Source organism: Triticum urartu, chromosome 3, assembly GCF_003073215.2.
Source record: "Triticum urartu cultivar G1812 chromosome 3, Tu2.1, whole genome shotgun sequence".
NCBI classification, from domain to species: domain Eukaryota; kingdom Viridiplantae; phylum Streptophyta; class Magnoliopsida; order Poales; family Poaceae; genus Triticum; species Triticum urartu.
In genome coordinates, this window is record NC_053024.1 from 187,679,577 (window position 1) to 187,704,993 (window position 25,417).

The following is a 25,417-nucleotide window of genomic DNA, read 5'->3' on the forward strand; positions in this document are numbered from 1 at the left end:
TGAAATTTCTAAACAAAGGAAAAAAATAAAAAAACTTGAAAAAAACAAAGAAAACCAGTGAACAACGCCAAGATCATCGACAATCTGCTTCCCAGTTTGTTGATGGTAGTGTTAAAAAAAAGGCGCTATTGTACAATGTGAAGTTACTGGCAGTTCAGCATGTTCATCAACTACTCATGATACACCTAGCTACACCAGAAACTAACAAATTTCCCTCTGCAGGTCAGCATTGGAACGGTTGAGTTCCAGAGGCAGCGGAGCCGTACATCCCTTTCAAGATTTTCACGGCAAAACTCAGCTGCCCTAGAGGCAGAGGTGTTTCAGAACATCTCACACAACTGCTTCAACAAGCCTAAAGTAAAACACAAGCCTTCAATGGAAGAGTTTACGTTATTTTTGCAATATTTTGTTGTAAGTTTGAAGTTGAACTTAATTTAACAAGTCAAGCAATTCTATTTGCCCACAATAATAGGAAACTTGCCCCTACCCATATTCTTCCCATATGTTTGTCCACTACCTCAGTATGAACCTAACCAAAAGAAAAAAGAGGTCCAAAAGACAGACCCGAATAAAGAAGAAACGGTAATCTGGTGGTTTTTTCTATCGGTTTCAGCTGCTAAGATTTCACTGCTGCCCACAGGTTACACTTCCCTCTGCATAGAAACAGGAGGACATGAGAGTTCACAGAAATTCTTCTGTGACAATCAGACCATGGTTTTATTTAGAGAAAATTCAGTATCATGGCGTGTGTAATCGACAACTTATAAGTACATAAACAGCACCGAAACAAGTCGGTTCGCCGAGACTCTCTTGATAATCAGAACTTGCTGAAGAACTCGCAGATGTAATCTGAAACTTCATTAGGCTTCTCCTGGTTGCAGAAGTGACTCACTCCCTCCATAACAACCACATCCTCCAGATTCGGCACGCTCGCTTTCAAGCCACCCTTGTGAATGTAGTCTTTCACCCCCGGTACACTGTATGTAACGTCAAGGTCCCCAACGATGAATTTTGTTGCTATTTTTATTGGAGCTCCAGTCCATGGTGCAGAAAGCTCCCAATTCCTGCATGAACACGAAAGTAAGTTGAGCCAGATCTAACGCCTGCGTTAACTCTGGCAAAATGCCTTCACCCATAAAACTTATGAACTGAAGTTGGCACAATCAGATATGTAGTTACATACATACGTACATACGTACCTACGTGACATACACACATATACATACGTACGTACATATACGTGACATGCATGCACATACATACATACATCCATACACACGCACACACGCACACGCACGCACGCACGCACGCACCCGCGCGCGCGCGCACACACACACACACAGACAGATAGATAGATAGATAGATAGATAGATAGATAGATAGATAGATAGATAAAATTGCTAAGAAAGAGCATGTTTCTGTACATTTTGCCACCAGGTTCCTAGTCTTTGTAGGTTACGACAACTAGCATTTAGGATGCAATTCCCCTCATCTGATAACTCGAAAGCATAAAGTTACGCAGTACAGAGTATATCATCAGTAACCAATTGAAATGAAGTAACTTTCCTGGCTAACATTAGTAAATAAAGCACTAAATTGTAAAACCAAGACAGTGAGAATGGGCCGTAGGTGACATACAAGTCCATGCATCTGTAGTAGTTAAGCCCTCCTGTAAACCCTGTCTTCTCAAATTTGTCTGCATAGTAGGAAATATCTTCTTCAGACAACCATGGAGGGCAAGTACCATCCGAATCTAGTGAGTCAAAGAAGGTCTTGTCCTTGGGTAGAATAGGAGGAGCTGGTTTGCGCATTCCAAAGACCGTCTTAAACTTATGACTATTGTCGTATAGAGCAAATTCAGCTTCAGCGACTCCAGGCTCCTGCATGCATAATTCAGTAATGCATATGAACGACTGTTTCCTACAAACCAAATCTGAAGCGATGTTGGTGCAGAGGAAAACTATATCTAAGAATAAGCAATTAAACAGCAATATCTAGTACTGTGTCAGGAGATACTTTTAAACCTGAGTCTGCAGGTAGGAATTGTTGAAGTCCTATACTCGAAAAAGAAATCCAGGCGATGACAAGATAGACAATTATAATCTGTCAGTCAGTTGAATGTTTTTAAGGCTAACTGTAATCACTGTAATACTCCGTATTGTTATTTACAGCTCTGCAAAAGGGATGTTGTTGTTAGGAATATGCAACTTGTATTCCCATGGGGCCATAGGCCAGTATATATACATGTACAGGTGCAGGTAATATACAGAAAACCCCTTATACAATGGGGTAAAGACAAAAGGAAAAGGCTACATGGATATATAGATATAACTCTAACACCCCCCCTCAAACTCATGGTGGATAAACAACCCTGAGTTTGGAGAGATAGAAGCCATGCTGTGCTCTAGTTTGGGCCTTCGTAAAGAAATCCGCCAACTGTAACTCGGAAGGCACATACTGAAGAGCAATAACCCGATCCTGCACACCAGCGCGCACATAAAAAGCATCAACACCAATATGCTTGGTGAGCTCATGCTTCACAGGGTCGCGCGCAATGCTAATAGCACTTGTACTGTCGGACAGTAGAAGAGTGGGTGTAGTGACAAAAACACCAAAATCCTGAAGCAACCACCGTAACCAAGTCACCTCTGCCGTCAAAAGAGCCATAGCTCGCAACTCAGCCTCTGCACTCGAACGGGAAACTGCAGTCTGTTTCTTCGTCTTCCAGGCAATGAGAGAACCACCAAGAAAAACACAGTAAGCAGAAAGTGAACGGCGATCCGAGGGATCACTAGCCCACGTAGCATCCGAATAGGCCTGAAGCTGTAATGAACCGGAGCGAGGAAACAACAGACGGTGAGAGATCGTGCCTCGAAGATATCGAAGAACACGAAGGAGGTGACTGTAGTGAACCGAAGTGGGAGCAGAGACAAACTGACTCAGAATATGGACTGGATAAGATATATCCGGTCGAGTGACAGCTAGATAGACAAGAATCCCAACAAGATGACGATAACGCGTCGGATCAGACAAGGGGTCACCATCAGTATCACGAAGGTGAACATTGAGCTCCATGGGAGTCTCAACAGTGCGCTCATCAGTGAGAGCAGCACGAGCAAGAAGATCCTGGATATACTTTTCCTGGGAAATAAAAAAGCCATCAGAGGTAGAAGAGACTTCGATCCCAAGAAAGTAGCGAAGAGGGCCAAGATCAGACATCAGAAACTGCTCACTAAGACGGGCCTTCACAAAGGCAATGTACTCAGGGTCATCGCCAGTGATGATCATGTCATCAACATAGAGAAGAAGAGTCCGACCACGAGCAGAAATGTGGACAAATAACGCTGGATCATGATCACTCGCCGAAAAACCAGCGGCAGTCACCACAGAGGCAAAACGCTCAAACCAGGCGCGAGGGGCTTGCTTAAGGCCATAGAGAGAGCGACGAAGACGACGGACCATGCCATCAGGAACAGAATACCCAGGTGGGGGCTGCATGTATACCTCCTCACGCAGCTCACCATTAAGAAAGGCATTCTTAACATCAAGTTGAGAAACAGACCAATGGCGAATAGAGGCCACGGCGAGAAGTGTGCGGATAGTGGTCATATGGGCCACAGGAGCAAATGTCGCATCGTAATCACGACCATGCTCCTGCTGAAAACCACGAGCCACAAGACGAGCTTTGTAACGCTCAAGAGAACCATCCGAGCGAGTCTTAACCTTGTAGACCCACTTACAAGTGATGGGACGAACACCGGGAGGAAGAGAAACAAGATCCCACGTGCCAGTGCGCTCAAGAGCAGCAAGCTCCTCTGCCATCGCAAACTGCCATTCAGGATGAACAACAGCATCGCGATAAGACGTAGGCTCAAGTACAACCGAAAGAGCATATCGACTAGGAGAATAGCGGTCAGGGGGAGGGCGAGGCCGAACCCGAAGACCATAAGTCGGCTGAGATGAGGAGGACGCCGCACCAGAAGTAGATGGCACGTCAGTGGATTTATCCACAACACGTGGACGACGAGTATAATGAAAAGGAAAGGAGGGAAGAGGTGGAATCACTGGAGGTGAAGACGGGGAATGTAGCGATGATGAAGGTGGAGAAGGGGAAGGTATCGGTGATGAAGGTGGAGTTGGGAAATGTGTCGGTGATGAAGGTGGAGAGTCATGCGATGAGGGAGGGGAAGAATCTGTAGGAGAGGATGGCGTCGGATCTGCAACAGCAGGACGAGGAATAGGAATACTGGGCACAGAGGGAGGCGTGTCAGGAAAAGTGAGGAAAGAGATATCCTCCACTGAAAAGGTCGAGGAAGATGGACGCGGGTAGAAAGGACGAGACTCGTCAAAAGTTACATCCCGAGAAATACGCATCCGACGACCGATAGGATCCCAACAACGATAGCCCTTATGCTCGTCACTATAGCCTAAGAAGACACACTCAACAGACTGAGCGGTCAGTTTGGTGCGTTCACGAGGGGCAAGAAGAACATAGCAAACACAACCAAACAAACGAAGCGTTGAGTAATCAGGAGAACGATCAAAGAGACGCTCGAAAGGAACACCGCCCTGCAAAGCAGTGGACGGCTGAAGGTTGATGAGATGGGTGGAAGTGGAGACAGCCTCAGCCCAAAAGTGAGGCGGCGATCATCAACGCACGAGCCGTCTCAAGAAGGTGACGATACTTGCGCTCAGCCACGCCATTCTGAGCATGAGCACCAGGACAAGAGAACTGAGCAAGAGTATGTGACGCCCCGAGACCGATGTGCCAGGTGTCCTCCAGTTATTCGCTGTCGTTGCCATGTCATTTGCTTGCGTGTTGCATTTCATCATGTCATCATGTGCATTGCATCATCATGTTTTCAAAACTTGCATTCGTCCGGGTTCTCCTCGTTCCTTCCGTTGTCTGCTCTGAGTCCAAACACACTTGCACGCGCCCGCGGCATGTCCAAAATATTATTTTATAAGTGGCCGGAAAATGTTCTCGGATTGGGTTGAAAGTTGGCGTGTGGTCTTATTATAGTATAGATAGACCGCCTGTCAAGTTTCATCGCAATCGGAGTCCGTTTGATGCCCCAACGGATAAATATAGCGGCAATAGTAGCCGGTCTTTTCGTCGGACGTTTTCGGTCCCCAAAAACCATGCCGGACTGCATCTCTCCCCTCTCCTCTCAGCCTAACCCTCCTGCAAAGCCCACTTCCACTCACCTGCAGCCCACCTACTCCATCCTCGCGACTGGAGCCATCGGATCGCGATCGGAGGGTCCGAAAACCCCCCTAAACCCCCTAACCCTAGAACCTGCCCTATATAAACCTCCTCCCCTTCCATTTTGGGCAGCTACCTACCCCTCCTCCTAAATTTCCGTGCCCCAATCATCCTCCAGCCGCCTCCCACCTCCTTTCCTTGAAATCCGTGCGTGCCCGCTCCCCCGCCGCCACTTGTCGCCGCCCCAATCGCCGCGCCGCCACCAGAACCCACCTAAGCGCCGCTCCCCTCCAATCATGCGTCGCCACGCGTCCCCCTGCCTCCCGCGCCGCCGTGGCCCGCCTAGGCCCGGGATGAGCCCGCGGAGCTCATCGGGGCCCGTCCTCGCGCTCGCGTCCTCCCTGCACTCCGTCGCCCGGACCCTGAGCGCCGCTCCTCCCGATCCAGCCTCCACGTCGCCGGTCGGAGGACCCCGCCGCCTCGACGCGTCCTCCGGTGACCGGACCTCGCCGGCGCGCCGCCATCTCTCAGGCCAGACCCGCGCCTCTCCCTTTCTTCTCCTATTTTCTTCCCCTCTCTCTCTCAACTGTTCCCTCTCTCACCAGGGACTGCTGCCGGAGAGAGCTTCCCGACCCACCGACCTCGCCGTCGCCGAGAATGAGGTCCTTGGGGCCAAATCCGCCCAGGCCTTCCCGTCTCGCCTTGCCTCGTCTGCGCCTCGGAGCATCGCCGTTTCGCCACCGCTGCCATGTCTCGTCTCGCCTCGGCAAGAGGTCGGGGACGATCCCTCTGCGCGTGGGCCCCGTCCAGCGCCCCATGGGCCCATGGCCTCCAAGGCCTAGCTTGCCCGTCGACCCACCTGACCGGCCGCCGGCCTGTCTCGCCTACTGGGCCTCGGTCCACTAGGGTGAGCACCCAGTCTGCCTCTGTTTCGGCCCATAAAGTTTTTTTCAGGTTCTGCGTTTTTCCTATTTATCCAGAGACGTCTGTTTTGCAGAAAAACCCTCTTAGTACATGCATATAATAACTTAATAACTAAGCATCATATGGAAAAACTTAATATATGAAACTTGCTCAGAATTTTGTCTAGTTTAATAATATGCAACTTTCATCGATGTTTAAAATGTTTAAAATGATGTTTATTTAAATTTGCTCCTATGCCATGCTAAAATGATTTAATTCATAACTATTCAACCGTAGCTCCGAATTGAATAAACTTTATATGGAAATGGGGTAGAAAAATGTCTAGTTTAACATGGTGGCATCACTTTGCATGTTTAACAACTATAAAATATGGTTTAGGGCAGAACAGTACCAAACCTAATATATGCACATGGGGATTTACCGGAATTTGTTGTTCGTTGTTTCCGGCCTCATTTAACCTTGACTAGATAGGTAGTTTACCTTTGCTTCACCCTCTTGCCATGTTTAACAACATTTAATATTGTTGGGTTCATAAACAAGATCGAACTAAATAAGTCATGTGGTGTTTTCTTCAATATGCAACTCCGTTGCATATTGAGCTCCACTTAATTTGTAGTTTTGTTTGTGCATTTTGCCATGCCATGCCTCTTTAAACCGGACATGCATCATACTTGATTGTGCATCATGCCATGTTATGTGATGGTTGTTTTACCATGTTGTATGCTTCTTTTCCGGTGTTTGCTTCTTCAGGTTGGATCCGGTAACGTCGTGTTGTGAGGTTTCGTTCGTCTACGTCCGTTTGTCTTCGTCATGAACTCGTTTTTCTTCCTTGCGGGATCTCAGGCAAGATGACCATACCCTCGAAATCATTTCTATCTTTGCTTGCTAGTTGCTCGCTCTTTTGCTATGCCAATGCTACGATACCTACCACTTGCTTATCATGCCTCCTATATTGTTGAACCAAGCCTCTAACCCACCTTGTCCTAGCAAACCGTTGATTGGCTATGTTACCGCTTTGCTCGGCCCCTCTTATAGCGTTGTTAGTTGCAGGTGAAGATTGAAGTTTGTTCCTCGTTGGAACATGGAGATGTTGTTCCTTGTTGGAACATGTTTACTTGTTGGGATATCACAATATATCTTATTTAATTAATGCATCTATATACTTGGTAAAGGGTGGAAGGCTCGGCCCTATGCCTGGTGTTTTGTTCCACTCTTGCCGCCCTAGTTTCCGTCATATCGGTGTTATGTTCCAGGATTTTGCGTTCCTTACGCGGTTGGGCTATTATGGGAACCCCTTGACAGTTCGCCTTAAGTAAAGCTTTTCCAGCAATGCCCAACATTGGTTTTACCATTCGCCACCTAGTCTCTTTTTTCCCTTGGGTTTCGCGGACTCAAGGGTCATCATTATTTTACCCCCCGGGCCAGTGCTTCTATGAGTGTTGGTCCAACTTGTCAGCCGCCGGTGGCCACCAGGGGCAACTCTGGGCTGGCCTACCGGAAGTTTAGACAATCCGGTGTGCCCTGAGAAAGAGATATGTGCAGCTCCTATCGGGTTTTGTCGGCACATTCGGACGGTGTTGCTGGTTTAGTTTTACCCTGTCGAAATGTCTTGTTGTACCGGGATACCGAGTCTGATCGGAATGTCTCGGGAGGAGGTCTATTCCTTCGTTGACCGTGAGAGCTTGTGATGGGCTAAGTTGGGACACCCCTGCAGGGATTTGAACTTTCGAAAGCCGTGCCCGCGGTTATGGGCAGATGGGAATTTGTTAATGTCCGGTTGTAGATAACTTGAACCTTAACTTAATTAAAATGATTCAACAGCGTGTGTTACCGTGATGGTCTCTTGCCGGCGGTGTCCGGGAAGTGAACACGGTGTTGGAGTTATGCTTGACGTAGGTTGTTATAGGATCACTTCTTGATCATACTTTTATCGACCGTGCTTTGCTTTCTCTTCTCGCTCTCATTTGCGTATGTTAGCCACCATATATGCTAGTCGCTTGCTGCAGCTCCACCCCATACCTTTACCTTACCCATAAGCTTAAATAGTCTTGATCGCGAGGGTGCGAGATTGCTGAATCCCCGTGGCTCACAGATACTTCCAAAACCAGCTTGCAGGTGCCGATGAGACCGTGCAGATGACGCAACCAAGCTCAGGAGGAGCTCGATGAAGATCTTGTCCTTTGTGTTGCTTCGTTCTAGTTGATCAGTAGTGGAGCCCAGTTGGGGTCGATCGGGGACCTTTGTCGCATTTGGGGTTCTTCTTTTATTTTGGCTCCGTAGTCGGACCTTGTTTGTATCTGGATGATGTAATGCTTTATTCATGTAATTGTGTGAAGTGGCGATTGTAAGCCAACTATGTAACTTCTTCCCCTATTTTATTACATGGGTTGTGTGAAGATTACCTCACTTGCGACATTGCTTTCAATGCGGTTATGCCTCTAAGTCGTGCTTCGACACGTGGGAGATATAGTCGCATCGAGGGCGTTACAGAGTACCCTGCTCGGCAAGAAATCCACGCAACATCTTGGAGATATACTCTCAAGCAGAGTCAGCACGGAACACACGAATAGGCGTAGAAAACTGAGTGTGAATCATGGCAGCAAAACACTTATAGATAGATAAGACCTCACTACGAGAAGACATAAAATATATCCATGTGTGTCGAGAGAAATCATCTATAAAGATAATATAGTAGCGATGACCTCCCTTCGAGGCAAAGGGAGCTGGACCCCAAACATCAGAGTGAACAAGGTCGAAAGGACGCTGAGACACGGTCTCGCTATGAGGATAAGGTAACTGGATCTGTTTACCGAGACGACAACCTTGACAGTCTAAAGACACACCGCCGGAGACGGATCCAAGAAGACCGCGTCGAACTAAAGAGGAGAGACGAGAGCCACACAAATGACCAAGGCGATGATGCCACTGCTGAAAAGAGCTGGTAGACAAGGCAATAGAGGCGGAGAGACTGGCGGTGGTAGCAGCGGAGGGTAGGTGAAGCCAGTCAAGCTCCCAGAGACCCTGAGAGTCACGGCGCCGGGGGCCAGCACCAAGGAGAGCACCGGTATGACGGTCCAGAACGGAACAAGAGTCAAAGTCGAGAATGACACGACAACCAGAGTCAACAATCTGGCCACCAGACATGAGCTACATGGTTAGTCGGGGAACATGAGCAACATCAGGAACATGAAAAGATGAAGTGCTAAGAATGCCCCGGCCAGTAACCGGGAGAGAGGTACCATCAGCAGTAAGAACATGAACAGGAGAATCGAGAGGTCGAGTAGAGGACAGGGTGGACGAATCATGAGTCATATGAAAAGATGCTCCAGTATCAAGAATCCACGGAGATGTACCTGCTTGTGTAGAAGGTGGTTCCACAATGCCAGAAGAGTCGGTAGCAGAACCAGCAGAACCCGTCGATGAAGAACCAGAGGACACAGCTAGCAAGCATCGAAGTCGTGTAATCTCCTGCTCAGTCAAAGGCTCGGCTGAAGAGGTCGATGAAGATGCACCCGGCAACAAAGAGCCGGAGGCAATCAGCAGATCACGAAGTCGGACAATCTCCTGCTCGGTGAAGTACATAGCCGAAGTAGTTGGCGCAGGATCACCGAAAAAGTAGCGCCCACCACCATCTGTGGAAACCGCTAGAGGAGGCGGTGTAGCATGACTAGTATCATCTGCAGAGCCCGAAGGTGGAGACGAGGGCGCATGCAGACAAGCCCCGAGAGCCAAGGGAAGGCGCGTGTGCGAGGCGTGGTCGATGGAGTCATCTGCACCAACAGAGCGGGTGAAAGTCGCGAGAGGAGTCGGTGTAGAGCGACAATCACCGTGCGCGGAAGACGACAAAGAACATGACATCACGGTTGGACGAGCACCAAGCACCGAGAGATGGTGCATGTGAGACGGGGTCAGTATAAGGGACGCCGTCGAAAGGCAACCGGCAGCAATGCCCGCACATCTGCTCGAACAAAGTGACTTTTTTTAAGCCTGTCAGGCTGCCAACCGGTCAAAGCAGCTGATCAGATTAGGAGTAGCAGCTGCACCACGTAGTGGACCAGATCAGGAGCAGCAGCAGCACCACGTAGCGGCAGGAAGCAGCAGCTGCACCACGTAACGCAAGACAGAGCAGCAGAAGAGACCAGCTGGGCACACGGGCGGATAGAGACTTGCGGCTGGATCAGGGGAGAGACCGCGGTGGATGGGAGTAGAGCAGCAGCGGCCGCCTCGGCGGGAGTAGCGGAACGGGTGGAGCAGCGCAGCCGGAGAGGAGAAACGCAGCGGCGTGATTGGATCTGAGCACGAGTTGCGCGTGCGGAAAAAAAAAACCTAAGCTCTAATACCATGTTAGGAATATGCAACTTGTATTCCCATGGGGCCATAGGCCAGTATATATACATGTACAGGTGCAGGTAATATACAGAAAACCCCTTATACAATGGGGTAAAGACAAAAGGAAAAGGCTACATGGATATATAGATATAACTCTAACAGTTGTGTGCTCCCTGAATTTTTTTTGTGCTTGTTACAGAGATGTTTTCCCCTATACTTACGGATACACGTTCAATTCCTTGTGTTGCTACAGATCAAAATGGATTAAAACAAGACCAAATCATCTACATCTGCTAACATATCAGGCATTTGTCATGTCAAACATGTGATGTGGCCTGAAAGTGAGCAGACCGCCATCACCGAGTGAAATCTTTATAACAGTAAAGATAAAGATCCATGTTGTTGTTTGCAAAGCATGGTGTCTTTCAAGAAAATGCTTTTACTTGGAGCCTTGCACACTCCATATCTTGAAAATGCGATATTCTAATTTTTGGGTTTCAACAAAAGCACAATGTCAATAAGAACTAAAGTTTGTTACTGAAGATTTATAGTACTTAAGGTACTCGGGTTCCTAACCTGATAAGGACATAGGTGTGATTGCATAGCAAATAAAGCTTCAACAAATAAATTTGGCATATTTCAAGAAACAATGGTTTTACCTACTATGTATCTCAGGAATGCGATAATGTTAAGTTACCAGCTTCAAAAAAGACAATACGAAGTATCCAATTTCAATTGAACCAATAACTCAATTTCCTTAGTGAAAAACACTACTCAACCTCCAATCCAATATACCGATATTTCTTGTTTATTACCATTTCTCCATTGTTATCTATCTGGAATTCCGAAGTTCGAATAATCTAGTTTGGTTCGATCCCTTGGTAAGCATCACGAACAGCCCACCATGAAGACAATCGTCTAACATACGAAATTATGCCAACAACTATGAACCGGTTCAATTGTTTTGCCACGACCAGTAAACAGACCCCTATCCAATAAAGTCGTCAGGACAGATGAACACAACTCATAATGACATTGATTCTGTCTGCTATAAGCAGGACAGAAAGGAGATGAAGGGCTCCACCTGGAAACGGCACATGTAGTGGTCTTCCCCGCACAAGGCCCTGACGACCTGGAGCGGGCTCCCCTCGGAGCTGCGCGGGTGGTAGGCCACGCTGAGGTTAACGAGCGCCCGCACAAGGTCCGGCCGGAGCAGGCAGAGCTGCCATGCCACGAGTGCGCCCCAGTCGTGCCCAACCACGAACACCTGCCACGCGAACCCGAGAATCGAACAGCAATCTTAGCAAGGAGCATGGCCGGCGTGGGGGATCTCGAAGGGCGAAGGGGTTCGATGCTAAGACCTGGGGCTGAGCGAGGTCGGCGATGAGGGCGACGAGGTCGCCGACCAGGTGGAAGATGGAGTAGGAGCCCGCGGAGGGCGGGACGTCGGAGTCGCCGTAGCCGCGCATGTCGGGCGCGACGGCGCGGAAGCCCCGGGCCGCCAGGGCGACCATCTGGTGGCGCCAGCCGTACCAGAGGTCCGGGAAGCCGTGCACGAGCAGCACCACGGGACCGTTCTCGGGCCCCACCTCCGCCACGTGCAGCCGCACCCCCTTGGCCACCTCCACCATCCGGTGCCGCACCCCCTCCGGCTCCATCGCTGCCGCTGCTTCTCTCGCGCTCGTGGCCCGCCGAGGGATTGACTATCGCGCGCTTCGGGTGCGTCGCCGGCCGCTGGCTGTGTGGCTAAACGGGCGAGGATTTCGTGGCTTGTGGGGGCGGCCGGACGGGTGCTGGCAAGAGGAGTTTTTGGCAGCTTGCCGAAATTTCGCACACCTTGGACTTGGATACTTGGATTGGACATTTGGACTGGACCGGGTGTCGCGGCTCTCTTTCGTCGTCGTCGTTCGTTAGTACCAGTAGACTTCAAGACTGCCGCATATGCATTCAGAGGATCTCAACAGCCGCGCGTTAAAAAAAAATCAGAATACAGCATCGGGAGAGTCAGGTTTTGTGCGCGGCGATTCGCTGGCTTCAGCAACCGTCACAAAATAAAGCACGTCCAAACCGCTTTAGCAGGCGCGCTATATTTCATCTTTTTTATATGAACTGCGATTCGATACATATTTAGTTCCAATAGTACAAATATGGAGATAGATCGGCATATAGCCTGCTTCTATGATACAAAATAGTACATAGATAGTTCATAGTCTTCTCCTAGCCTGCTTTTACGATACAAAATAAAACGAAAAAGTACTACTACTTGTCATTTTCCGACTCAGATTCTGTCTCGGTGATGTCCTCCTCCGACGTCTGAGCGTAGGCGTCAAAGAACCGCTTGTCGTTGGAGTCCTAGGACGACGCATCTTTTAGCTTGATGTTGAATTTAGCGAACGTGGAATCGTCGCGATAGGCGGCTCGCTCCTTCCTCCTCTCCTCCCTCTCCGCCCTCTCCGCCCTCCTTTCGGCGAAGAACTGTTCCTCGTTGATGATGTCTTGCGGGAAGCGTTGGCTCCACAGCGTCATGGCTTTTCTCGTCCATCTCGGCTAGGCTGAGACGGCGCTCCCGCCTCCGGTTCTTGCAACGATCCTCGTCGGTGATAAGCCGCGGGAAAGGCGCCAACTCCAGTGCCCGCTCCCGCGTCACCACGTCGGTGAAGTTCATGTCCCAACGGGATCGCCGGAGGCGCCACGCCGCAGCGTCGTACGCGCAGGCGCCATCCTGAGCGGTGTCGAAGGTTCCGAGGCCGAGACGCACGCCGCCGCCCGACCGAATCTCGGCGGAGTAGGTGCCGGACGGACGCACGCGGACGCCGTGGTAGCCCGAAGCTCCCCGACAGCGAGGTGGCATGGTGGCGCGGTGGTGTCGTGTCGGCGGCGAGGAGAGAAAACGGTAGAGGGAGCGAGAGAGAGCAGCAGAGGGCGTTGTAATTTATAGGCGCGTCGGACGCGGTGCGCCAAATCTAGCGCGAGAGTTGCCGCCTTTTTCCCCCGCGCGTTAGTTTCCCGCCACCGCTGGAGCGCACGAAAACGTTCCACGCGCGCTAAAAAGCCAGTTTACCGCGCGTGCACGTCTTTTGGCGCGGCTGTTGGAGATACTCTTAGAGCATGGTTAATAGTATAGCCAGCTGTTAGCCATATGATCTTGCCACGTCATCTATAGTCAGCCTTGTAGCCGACAAGTATAATAGATGCGTATAAATTTGTACTATTTTATTGATACATGGTCCACCTCTCGCTCTCACAGAGTGTCTAGGAGCACGTGCTACAGTCGGCTGTTAGTGAGTAGCCCACTTCTCTTCTCTCTCCTCTTCTCTCTCTGCTAACTCATAAAAAATATAATATTTAAAGTCGTACGACCTGCCTATGTCATCGTCTTGTACTTGCTCTTACGGGTCCAAATTGCTACTAGCCTAAGAGCAAGAGCAAGAGCAAGTACAACAAGGTATAGTGAGTAGGTTGTAAGGAATAAACTAAGAGCATGGTTAATAATATAGCCAACTGCTGGCTATATGGTGTTGTCATGTCATATATAACCATCACTTATAGCCACTCATACAATAAGGTTATCTATAAGGTTGGCTATAAGAGTATTATTTTTTCTCGTCTTCTTTCTATCTCTTTCTTCATATTTATTGTATTGGCCTAGAAATCCGCATATAGCTTGGCTCTTGCATGAGAGTTCACTCCCCTTACTTTTTCACGTATCTCTTCTTCATATAGGCAAAATTGCCATGTAAGCAGGCTATAAGTCTGCTATTATACTTGCTCTAAGCAGGCTCTGATGCAAGAGCCAGCTACAACACATGTTGCTAGGCACTGTGTGAGAGTGGAAGGTGTGTCATGTACTAATAAAGCAACACATATTTATAGCTAATTGTTATACATGTTGGCTATAGGGTTGGGGTGTAACTATCACACATGCTCTGCTTGGTTAATCTTTTGTTTTTGTCAACTACATCACACACGATTTGATGAAGAAAACTGTGTGGCATTGGGCTATCCATCACAAGCGCTTTTACTGCTAGAACCATTTGCAAAGTTTCATGACCCATTTAGCAGGTTTATTAGTTTACAGTTAATAATTCCAGTATTACGCAAATTCACATTTCATATCAAACAATTGTTTGCCAATTTCATATCAGGCACATAAATATATTTTAACATCACAGTACGATAGCTACCTGAAAAACAACACAGTACATTATATAACTAGTTCAACTTCATAAGAACAATATTAGAACAATATATACATTTCCCTAATCGAGATCATCCAGGAATGTCTTATCCACCTCTGCTTTTAGTTTAGTAAAAACCTGTTTTGCACAGTCCAACTGGAAAGTGCCTCCTCCTTCGCCAACACCATCTTAGCAAAGTCTGATTTAAAAAATCTGAGCTCATTCTCCACCTTCCTCTTTTTTATCCCGCATCTTCAAATATTCTTCAACATTGACAACACTTTCTCTATGCCTACCTCTGTTCTCTTCCTCGTACATGCTCCAGAGCTTTGCTAGACACATCTTCGAAGACTGTGGCCACTCTTGATCAACCCACTCCAAGTAAGAACACTTTCGTTCATCTTATAATATTTAAAAATGGACCAGTAACAATTGTAGGGAAATGGGTTTATAGCAACATAGAAAATCACCAATACTTATTTTGAAAAACTGAAGAAATAGGTTAATTATGACATATCTTCTCAAAAAGATCAATGTGCAAATGAATTAATTGCTACTGAGACAACAACCAAACTCTGAAACATCAGAAGCTATAATTAACTGCAACAACGCTACAAGTTCTTACTCATGTAACTATAAATAACAAATTGAACATTTTATGAGGAAGGTAAATATAACTGCAACAACATAGCGACAATATTTGGATGACAACCAATTGATACTAACAGGTGTGTACATGCACTAATTTAGTAATATAGAACTAATAGCACTAAGTCCATCCACTATGTATGCCAAAACTGGTGTAAAGACAATTGTTGCTACATCTCGCACTGGTGCCCTGCACTGGCGAGCCGATGCAGCGGAAAAAAATCAGGGACCCAGACTCCAGAGCACCTAGTTGCTTTGATACCCAGTTCCTGTTGGCGAACGTAGCAGAAATTCAAAATTTTCCTACGTGTCACCAAGATCTATCTATGGAGAGACTAGCAACGAGGGGAAGGAGAGTGCATCTACATACCCTTGTAGATCGCTAAGCGGAAGCGTTCAAGAGAACGGGGTTGATGGAGTCATACTCGTCGTGATTCAAATCACCGATGACCAAGTGCCGAACGCACGGCACCTCCGCGTTCAACACACGTGCAGCCCGGTGACGTCTCCCACGCCTTGATCCAGCAAGGAGAGAGGGAGAGGTTGAGGAAGACTCCATCCAGCAGCAGCACAACGGCGTGGTGGTGATGGAGGAGCGTGGCAATCCTGCAGGGCTTTGCCAAGCACCACAACAGAGGAGGGAGAGAGAGATGCAGGGCTGCACCAACGAGAGATTGAATCGCGTGTTTTCTGGGCAGCCCAATGCCTCAATATATATAGGGAAGGGGAGGGGCTGCGCCCCCTCTAGGGTTCCCACCCCTAGGGGGGCGGCAGCCCTAGATGGGGAGGCAAGGGGGCGGCCAAGAGGGGATGGGAGAGGGAGGCGCACCAATATGGGCCCTAAGGCCCATATCCCATTAGGGTTTGCCCCCTCTCTCTCTCTTAGGCGCATGGGCCTTAGTGGGGCTGGTGCCCTTGGCCCATGTAGGCCAAGGAACACTCCCTACAGCCCATGTTCCCCCCCGGGGCTGGTGGCCCCACTTGGTGGACCCCCGGGACCCTCCCGGTGGTCCCGGTACATTACCGATAAACCCCGAAACTCTTCCGGTAACCAAAACAAGACTTCCCATATATAAATCTTTACCTCCGGACCATTCCGGAACTTCTCATGACGTCCGGGATCTCATCCGGGACTCCGAACAACATTCGGTAACCACATACAGACTTCCTTTATAACCCTAGCGTCATCGAACCTTAAGTGTGTAGACCCTACGGGTTCGGGAGACATGCAGACATGACCGAGACGTTCTCCGGTCAATAACCAACAACGGGATCTAGATACCCATGTTGGCTCCCACATGTTCCACGATGATCTCATCGGATGAACCACGATGTCAAGGACTTAATCAATCCCGTATACAATTCCCTTTGTCTATCGTTACGACACTTGCCCGAGATTCGATCGTCGGTATCCTGATACCTTGTTCAATCTCGTTACCGGCAAGTCTCTTTACTCGTTCCGTAACACATCATCCCGTGATCAACTCCTTGATCACATTGTGCACATTATGATGATGTCCTACCGAGTGGGCCCAGAGATACCTCTCCGTCACACGGAGTGACAAATCCCAGTCTCGATTTGTGCCAACCCAACAGACACTTTTGGAGATACCTGTAGTGTACCTTTATAGTCACCCAGTTACGTTGTGACGTTTGGCACACCCAAAGCACTCCTACGGTATCCGGGAGTTGCACAATCTCATGGTCTAAGGAAATGATACTTGACATTAGAAAAGCTTTAGCATATGAACTACATGATCTTGTGCTAGGCTTAGGATTGGGTCTTGTCCATCACATCATTCTCCTAATGATGTGATCCCGTTATCAACGACATCCAATGTCCATGGTTAGGAAACCATGGCCATCTATTGATCAACGAGCTAGTCAACTAGAGGCTCACTAGGGACATGGAGTTGTCTATGTATCCACACATGTATCTGAGTTTCCTATCAATACAATTCTAGCATGGATAATAAACGATTATCATGAACAAGGAAATATAATAATAATCAATTTATTATTGCCTCTAGGGCATATTTCCAACAGTTCCTTCGTGCCATAAAAATTTAACATTTTACTACTTGGCTGCTCGGATGTGTGGACCAAAGTTGGCTACACAAACTGTTGAAGTGATACCAAATAATTTTCTAATGGCACCGTTGATGATATGGCAACATTTTTAGATACTAGGTACAAACTGTGACACTATCTTAGGATGCGTTTGGTTGAAGGTGTGGTATGAATGGCTTGGGATCGTGAAAGTGTCTAAATCACATCTAACAAATGATTTGTAACAAAGAAAGAGGGTCTAACCTTCTCTGCACATACCAGAAACTTCCTCCCACTGTCCACAGATTCAAACGCAACTAGCTTCACGCATGGAGATTGATGGTGACAACGAGCAGACAGATCTTCAGCCACCCCGCTCCATTTGTTGCAGCTGATGGTCCTAGGGAGCTACAAAAGGAAGAAATGACTCAAATCGACCGTCGGGTTAAAATCCTTCATTCCAAGTCATAGCCCGAGAAAGAGAAGAGAGGCATACCCGGGTGGCGAAGGAGTCGTCGTCGGAGGAGGAACCGCTGGAGAGGTCATTGAAGAAGACCATGGCGACACCGGCGGTAGGATGCGAGACAGCGAGAGAGAGGAAGCAAGCGAGAAAGCGGCTATAGCTTAAGAAGGAAGGAAGGAGGAAACAGGGGAAATGTGATTTGTGGGGGGGGAGAAAGGGGGGGGGGGAGGGGGGGATGGGGCGGGGGTAGATATTTTGGCGGTAGGCCAAAAATTTGAAAATGTGGAAGGAAACATTGCGCTCGGTGCCGCCGGACACTATTCACTTTAGACGATTGTGTGCATCGCAAACGATTCTTTTGCTTTACGCGCATGGGATAAGTTTGATAATTCAAATTTTGGTGGAAATTTCCCCGGGTACATCACTGCATAATTTAACATCGCTTGCTAATTTGGGCACACAAAAGAGCGTACAGCACACAGAGCACACTTACTGAATCGAGCAATTTTAGTAACTAAACAGAGTCAGTTGACCTAAACATTGCTCTGACAAAAGACCAGCATTAAAAACAAAGCCTAAATACGCATAATTTTAACAAATCTGCCGCTGCACCGGCCTATGCATCACCAGTGTGAGATGAGACGTCGATGACTTGTCCTGGCGAAATGCCGCCGTTGGTGGACTCCACGTCCCCCTGCTGAAGTCGACCGCGTCCTCGTCCTCGTACTTGGCGCCGTCCTCAAGGTTGTAGTACTCGTAGTAGTGGTTGCGCTAGAGCTCGCGTTGGTACTCCACTGCCGATTCCTCGACGGACAGACTCTTCTCTACCTCGACCTCGGCCACGCGCAACTCCTCCTCCCAGCACTCCTCGATCTCCGCTGCCTCCTACATCTCGAGCTCCCGCTCGGCGATCTCATGAGGAAGCAGGTGCTCCATGGCCACTACCGCCTTTTCGTATGTGGGTTGCATGCTGGATTTCGAGGTGGCCTGGAATATCTTGGCATGTGCGTCCTTGATCTTGGCGTGGATGGCCTCTACCCGGGCCAGGGCGACATTGGCGGCATGGGCGGTAGCTCGAGCGCTCTCGGCGTTTGCAGCCGTCGTCGTTGCAGCAGGTGTAGCCGTCTCGGCTGCTGCAGCTGCCCTATCAGCTGCCGCAGACGCCCTCTCGGTGGATGCGTCCGCGCTCAATGCGGATGGAGCGGCACTCTCGGCGTAGGCGGACGCGCTCTCGGCACAGGCGGCGATGCTCAGGGAGGACGTGACATCGTATGGGCCTTCACGAAGCGTTTCCACGGTGTCATCTTTGCAAGAAGGGGGTGCGGGAATGGGGATTAGGATTCGTGGATTCGGGGGTTGCCGGCACTTGAGCAGACGAGCCAGCGAAGATTAAGGAGGAAGACTTAAATAGACCCAGAAATTTTCATCGCAAACTATTCCTACAAACAAATTGTGTGTGATGTTGTGGATATTTTTTATTAGTTGTGAAAGACAAATTTGGAGTAAAGTGGCAACGAATTGTGTTTTAAATGTACGAGAAAAATTGTAGTACTAATACAACTGTCATGTCAAATTTTGAAAAATTTCAGGGGTCATTTGATCTTTTAAGACATTTAAGTGATTTTCTAGCCATTTAATGACCGTAGTTTAAATTTGAACTGCATCTACATGCAACAACTAACCATAACAGTTTGAAAAGTCATATTTTGTGTACTTGTGTGCGATTTAATTCCATGTGCAGTAAATTGGAAGGAATTTTCAAACATATTGGTCTAACGGCTATGACACAATTAAACATGGAGTGCCATGGCATTTAAATTCTAAAAAATTAAAAAAAGATGAGAAACACATGAAAGCTTGCTTGATGTAATGTCATGCCACCAAGATGATGTGGTAAAAAAATTGGTATATTTGGTAAAAGTTTGGACACACACCCCTCACAAACCGAAGCAACTCACTAGAAGGCTCGTGTTTCCGAGAGAGAATAATGCATGTTTGATGACAAACGGGGGATAGCTTCCCCTTACGGCCTTCAAATTGTTTCTACATTTAACATGCACTAATACAACTGTCATTTGAAAATTTGGAAAATTTCAGGGGTTATTTGAGCTTTTAAAGACATTTACATGATTTTCTAGCCATTTAATGACTGTAATTCAAATTTGAACTATATGTACATGCAACAGCTAACCATAACGGTTTGAAAAATCATATTTGGTGTACTTGTGTGCGATTTAATTCAATGTGCAGTAAATTAGAATAAATTTTCAAACATATTGGTCTCAGGCATGGACACATGCATGGAGTGCCATGGCATTTTAATTCCAAAAAAATAAAAAATGATCAGAAACACATGAAACCTTGCTTGATGTACTGTCATGCCACCAAGATGATGTGGTAAAAAAATTGTCCTGTTTGATCAAAGTTTGGACGCACACCCCTCACAAACTAGAGTAACTCACTAGAAGGCTCGTGGTTGCGAGAGGGAACAATACACGTTTGATGACAAACGGGAGATAACTTCCTCTTACGGCCTTCAATTTTTTTCTACGTTTAACGTGCACTAATGCAACTGTCATGTGAAAATTTGGAAAATTTCAGCGGTCATTTGACCTTTTAAAGACATTTAAGTGATTTTCTAGTCATTTAATGACCGTAATTCAAATTTGAACTACATCTACATGCAACGGCTAACCATAATGGTTGAAAAATCATATTTGTATACTTGTGTGCGATTTAATTCCATGTGCAGTAAATTAGAAGGAATTTTCAAATATATTGGTCTCATGGCATGGACACATGCATGGATTGCCATGGCATTTTAATTCCAAAAAAAAATAAAAAATGATCAGAAACACATGAAACCTTGCTTGATGCAATGTCATGCCACCAAGATGATGTGTGTAACACCCCGGGTGTCATGCTACAGTAAACTCATGTTAATGGTGCCACGTCATCATAATTAAAAAGTTCTAATCCTCAAGTTGTTCCAAACCGACCTCAAATTCAAATTGCAAATAACAAGTCAAATTCTTATTTCTTCAAACTGTCAAATTAAAATGTTCTAGGGTTTGCAAATATTCACTAAGTATTTAACATGTAGGAACCAACCATAAATGGATTTTTGAATTGCCCTAGGCATAATTTAAGTGGACAAGAAACACTTATTATGCCCATTTAAATATAAACCTATTTTCAAACATTTCCAAATAACCTCAAACTTTTTGGACAACACCAAAAATATCAGCAGGTAATTATGTGGGAAGTTTAGACTGTAACTAAAATCATTTAATATCTAAACTAAATACAAAACAATAGCTATAAAAGAAAACAGTAAACAAAATGTAAAATATAAAAAAACTAAGCTACTGGGCACTTGGCCCATCTGGCAAAATGGGCAGTGCAGCCCGGCCCAGCAAAACTCCCCTGTTCTCTCCTTCCTACTGCTCACAGGAGCGTGGTGGACGCCTGTGCGTCGTCCATGGCGCGGCTACCACACGCATCGCCCATCCCGCATGCCGCCAAGCTGTATAAGACCCTCCCCACCCCGTACATGAACCCTAGCTCCATTCCCCTCGCTCTCTCGCTCACCATCTTCGATTTGGACGCGCCCGAGTACCCAACCACCATGGTCGTCGTCTTAGCCACGACCATCGCGGTCCCCGCTGGCTTGGAGCTTGTGCGGCAGCTCCATCGCGGTCGTCTGCATCTTCTACTCTACCGGATCAAGGCCGGGAAGTATCACCCGCGACGCTCGCGCCTTCTTCCTCCGCCATGGCTGTCTAACGCCATCGTTCGATCTGCATTATCCCGGCAACCTCGGGCCTCCCCGAGCTCTCCATCGGCCTCGCAGTGAGCTCCTCTTTCGATTCCCCCCTTTCCCCCTTCCTCCCGTTGTTGTTTGCCTCCATGCACCGCCGCCACCTCGGCTTGTGCGAGTTCGCACTCACCGCGGCCGCGCCCACCTCCACGTGTGCGCCCGCGAGCCCCTGGTAGCGCCTCGTCTAGGCGTGATGCGCTTCCATGCGCGCCTGAGCCGCGCCCCTGCACCGCGCGCATCTACCGCCGTTCGATGCCGCGATGCTGCGTCAGCGCCTGCCTGATGCTCGCTGACCTCTGCTGCCCTCTGCTCCGCTGTAGCTGCTGCCTGACTGTTGTGCTGCTGTAGCCGCTACCGACGCCACTGCCCTGCTCCGCAACGCGCGTCCGCGTGCTCCGGCCACGCCCGAGACCCGTCCTACTCGCTGCTATGCCTGATCGCCGTGGTCTCCCTTGTTCGTCCGCGCGCGTGCCCGCGCCCCTAGCTGCCCGCGCGCGCTTGCGGCCGCTCCTGCCGCTGCGTTTCGCTGCTCTGCTACCACTGCTACAGTAACTGAATGCTACTGTAGCGCTGGCTAGCTTTTGCTATTTCTACCTTCTTAGCTCTCTGGATGGCAACAAAACTATGGTCAAACAAAGTCTAACTTCGTTGAAATTAATTTGTGTTGGTAGTACACATGACAACCTCCAAATTATTCCACTGGACCAAATTCAAATACAGCATGGATTAATTCCTATAAAAATGACAAAAGTCTATGCTCTGTTAAGAGAGAAAACTGAAAAAGAGGTTTACTGTCTTAACTACTTCAGAGCTGTAAATGGACCTGTTACAGGAGCTGTTCAGGCTATCTAATGGCATGGCCTTGTAGTGCTGTTGATGTAGAGTAAAACACTTATATGTAGTGTCTTCATTAGAACTACATAACATTAGCTATAGCCTTCGGAAAACAACCAAGTGAAGTTTTTTAAAAAAACTGAACAATTCTCAGACTTAGCCAATTTTCAGGAATTCCATAATATTGTTTAAACTTCGAAAAATCATAGAAAATAAACCGTAGCTCGGATGAAAAAACTTTGTACATGAAAGTTGCTCAGAACGACGAGACGAACTCGAATACGTAGTCCGTTCATCCGTCACATGTACCTAGCATAGCATACACGCAACTTTCCCCCTCCGATTCATCTGTCCGAAAACGCGAAACACCGGGAATACTTCCCGGATGTTTCCCCCCTTCGCCGGTATCACCTATCCCTACGTTAGGTCACCCCTAGCACAACGTATTGCCGCGTCTTGCTTTGTGTTACATTTGATTGCTCTGTTATTTATTGTGTTCCCCCTTCATTACTTCTTTCCGGTAGACTCCGAGACTGCTGTCGATGTCCGTGTGTTCGACTACATTGAAGATGACCCCTCCTTCTTGCCAGAGCAACCAGGCAAGCCCCCCCTTGATCACCAGATATCGCCTATTCTTCTCTCTACTGCTTGCATTAGAGTAGTGTAGCGTGTTACTACTTTCCGTTAATCCTATCCTGATGCATAGCATGTCATTGTTGCTACAGTTATTGATACCTTACCTGCAATCCTAAATGCTTAGTATAGGATGCTAGTTTATCATCAGTGGCCCTACATTCTTGTCTGTCTGCCATGCTATACTATCAGGCCGTGATCACTCGGGAGGTGATCACGGGTATATACTTATACATAATATATGATACTTGTGATGACTAAAGACGGGTCGGCTCGAAGAGTACCCATGAGTGATTCACGAATTGGGTCCGAAAGGACATTTGTCCCGACGGCCCTCTGAGTGGATCTTTGTGGCGAAGCGACATGGTAGGTTGAGACCACCTAGGAGAGAGGTGGGCCTGGCCCTGGTCGGCGTCCGCGGTTATTTCAAAATAACACGCTTAACGAGATCTTGGTATTTAATCTGAGTCTGGCCACTGGCCTATACGCACTAACCAAGTACGCGGGAACAGTTATGGACACTTGACGTCGTGGTATCAGCCGAGGCCTTCGTGACGTCAGCGACCAAGCGGCGCGCGCCGAATTGGACCGCAAGCCTGCTCTTGTATTAAGGGGGCTAGGTCTGCTTCTGGCCGCCCTTGCCACATGCAGGTGTGCAATGGGCGATGGGCCCAGACCCCTGCGCCATAGGATTTAGACCGGCGTGCTGACCTCTCTGTTGTGCCTAGGTGGGGCTGCGACGTGTTGATCTTCCGAGTCCATGCATGACCCAAGAAAGTGTGCCCGGCCAAAGGGGATCGAGCGTGTTGGGAAATGTGGTGCACCCCTGCAGGGAAGTTTATCTATTCGAATAGCCGTGTCCCTCGGTAAAAGGACGACCCGGAGTTGTACCTTGACCTTATGACAACTAGAACCGGATACTTAATAAAACACACCCTTCCAAGTGCCAGATACAACCCGGTTATCGCTCTCTAACAGGGCGACGAGGGGAGGATCGCCGGGTATGATACATGGTGAACTTACCATCTACTCTCTTCTACTGTTTCAAGATGGAGGCTGCCAGAAGCGCAGTCTTCGATAGGACTAGCTATCCCCCTCTTATTCTGGCATTCTACAGTTCAGTCCACATATGCTACCCTTCTCCATTTGATACCAATGCATACATATCTAGTGTAGCTCCTTGCTTGCGAGTACTTTGGATGAGTACTCACGGTTGCTTTGCTCCCCCTTTTCCCCTTTCTATACCCGATTGTTGCGACCAGACGATGGAATCCAGGAGCTAGATGCCACTGTCGATGACTACTTCTACTACATTGGAGGTGCCTACTACTACATGCAGGCCGCTGACGACGACCAGGAGTAGTTTAGGAGGATCCCTGGCAGGAGGCCTACACCTCTTTCGATATGTATCCCAGTTTATGCTAGCCTTCTTAAGGCAAACTTGTTTAACTTATGTCTGTACTCAGATATTGTTGCTTCCACTGACTCGTCTATCATCGAGCTCTTGTATTCGAGCCCTCGAGGCCCCTGACTTGTAATATGATGCTTGTATGACTTATTTTATTTTTAGAGTTGTGTTGTGATATCTTCCTGTGAGTCCCTGATTTTGATCGTACATGTTTGTGTGTATGATTAGTGTACGATTGAATCGGGGGCGTCACAAGTTGGTATCAGAGCCGACTGCCTGTAGGAATCCCCCTTCCAAACTCCTTGGCCGAAGTCGAGTCTAGACATTGCAAAACTTTTACTAACATGGTTGTGCAGCTCGGGCCCATGTCGCCATTGGGTGGTATTAGGATCTTTTATTCCTCGCCTATACTCTGGGACTCTGATCTCTCTTCTATTCGGGTTAAATGATTTTACTAACTCTGACTCTAGGTTCTCGTAACTACTTCCTCTCAGAGAGCCCCTCACTCCAGATGATTACTTGGTGCACCAGAAGATTCCGAAGATACTCTCCGATGTCTCTGGAGACTTTGTGCCCACCGGTTTTGCTATCCCAACCACCGATAAATCCTTATGGATAACTACTTACACTTGCCGTTTATACCTTCGTTCCCAGTTTCCCTTGTTATTACTTCATACCCTGAAAATTTCTCCGATATTCCGAGAATCCTTTGTGCCTACTGCTTTTGCAGCTCTTTTCCATATTAACATCCACACAAACAATTCCACGCACTTACCGGGGATCCGTCCATCCCCAGTTGTCCAAGTGCTTCACAAAATTCTTCGAAATACTACTCAATCTTTTGAGAATCCTCTGCAGCCTATGGCTCTTGAAATTATTGCCTTCCTGCATTATGGTTAATTCCATATGACTTGTAATCTTCGTT

General features: G+C 47.9%; 1 protein-coding gene across 2 annotated transcripts; it reads right to left on the reverse strand.

Moving 5' to 3' along the window:
- Nucleotides 1-654: 654 nt before the first annotated feature.
- Nucleotides 655-12,293, reverse strand: LOC125543550 (epoxide hydrolase A-like). Of its 2 annotated transcripts, XM_048706925.1 has the most exons (5): nt 11,821-12,293; nt 11,544-11,726; nt 2,025-2,054; nt 1,639-1,880; nt 655-1,064 (listed from the first exon to the last, which is right to left on the reverse strand). In XM_048706925.1, the coding sequence occupies exons 1-5, from the start codon at nt 12,115-12,117 to the stop codon at nt 818-820; spliced, it is 999 nt and encodes a 332-aa protein (XP_048562882.1). In that variant the 5' UTR covers nt 12,118-12,293; the 3' UTR covers nt 655-817. The 2 variants fall into 2 exon arrangements, with proteins under 2 accessions (XP_048562882.1, XP_048562883.1); XM_048706926.1 differs by lacking the exon at nt 2,025-2,054 and having other exon boundaries at nt 11,821-12,285.
- Nucleotides 12,294-25,417: the final 13,124 nt, after the last annotated feature.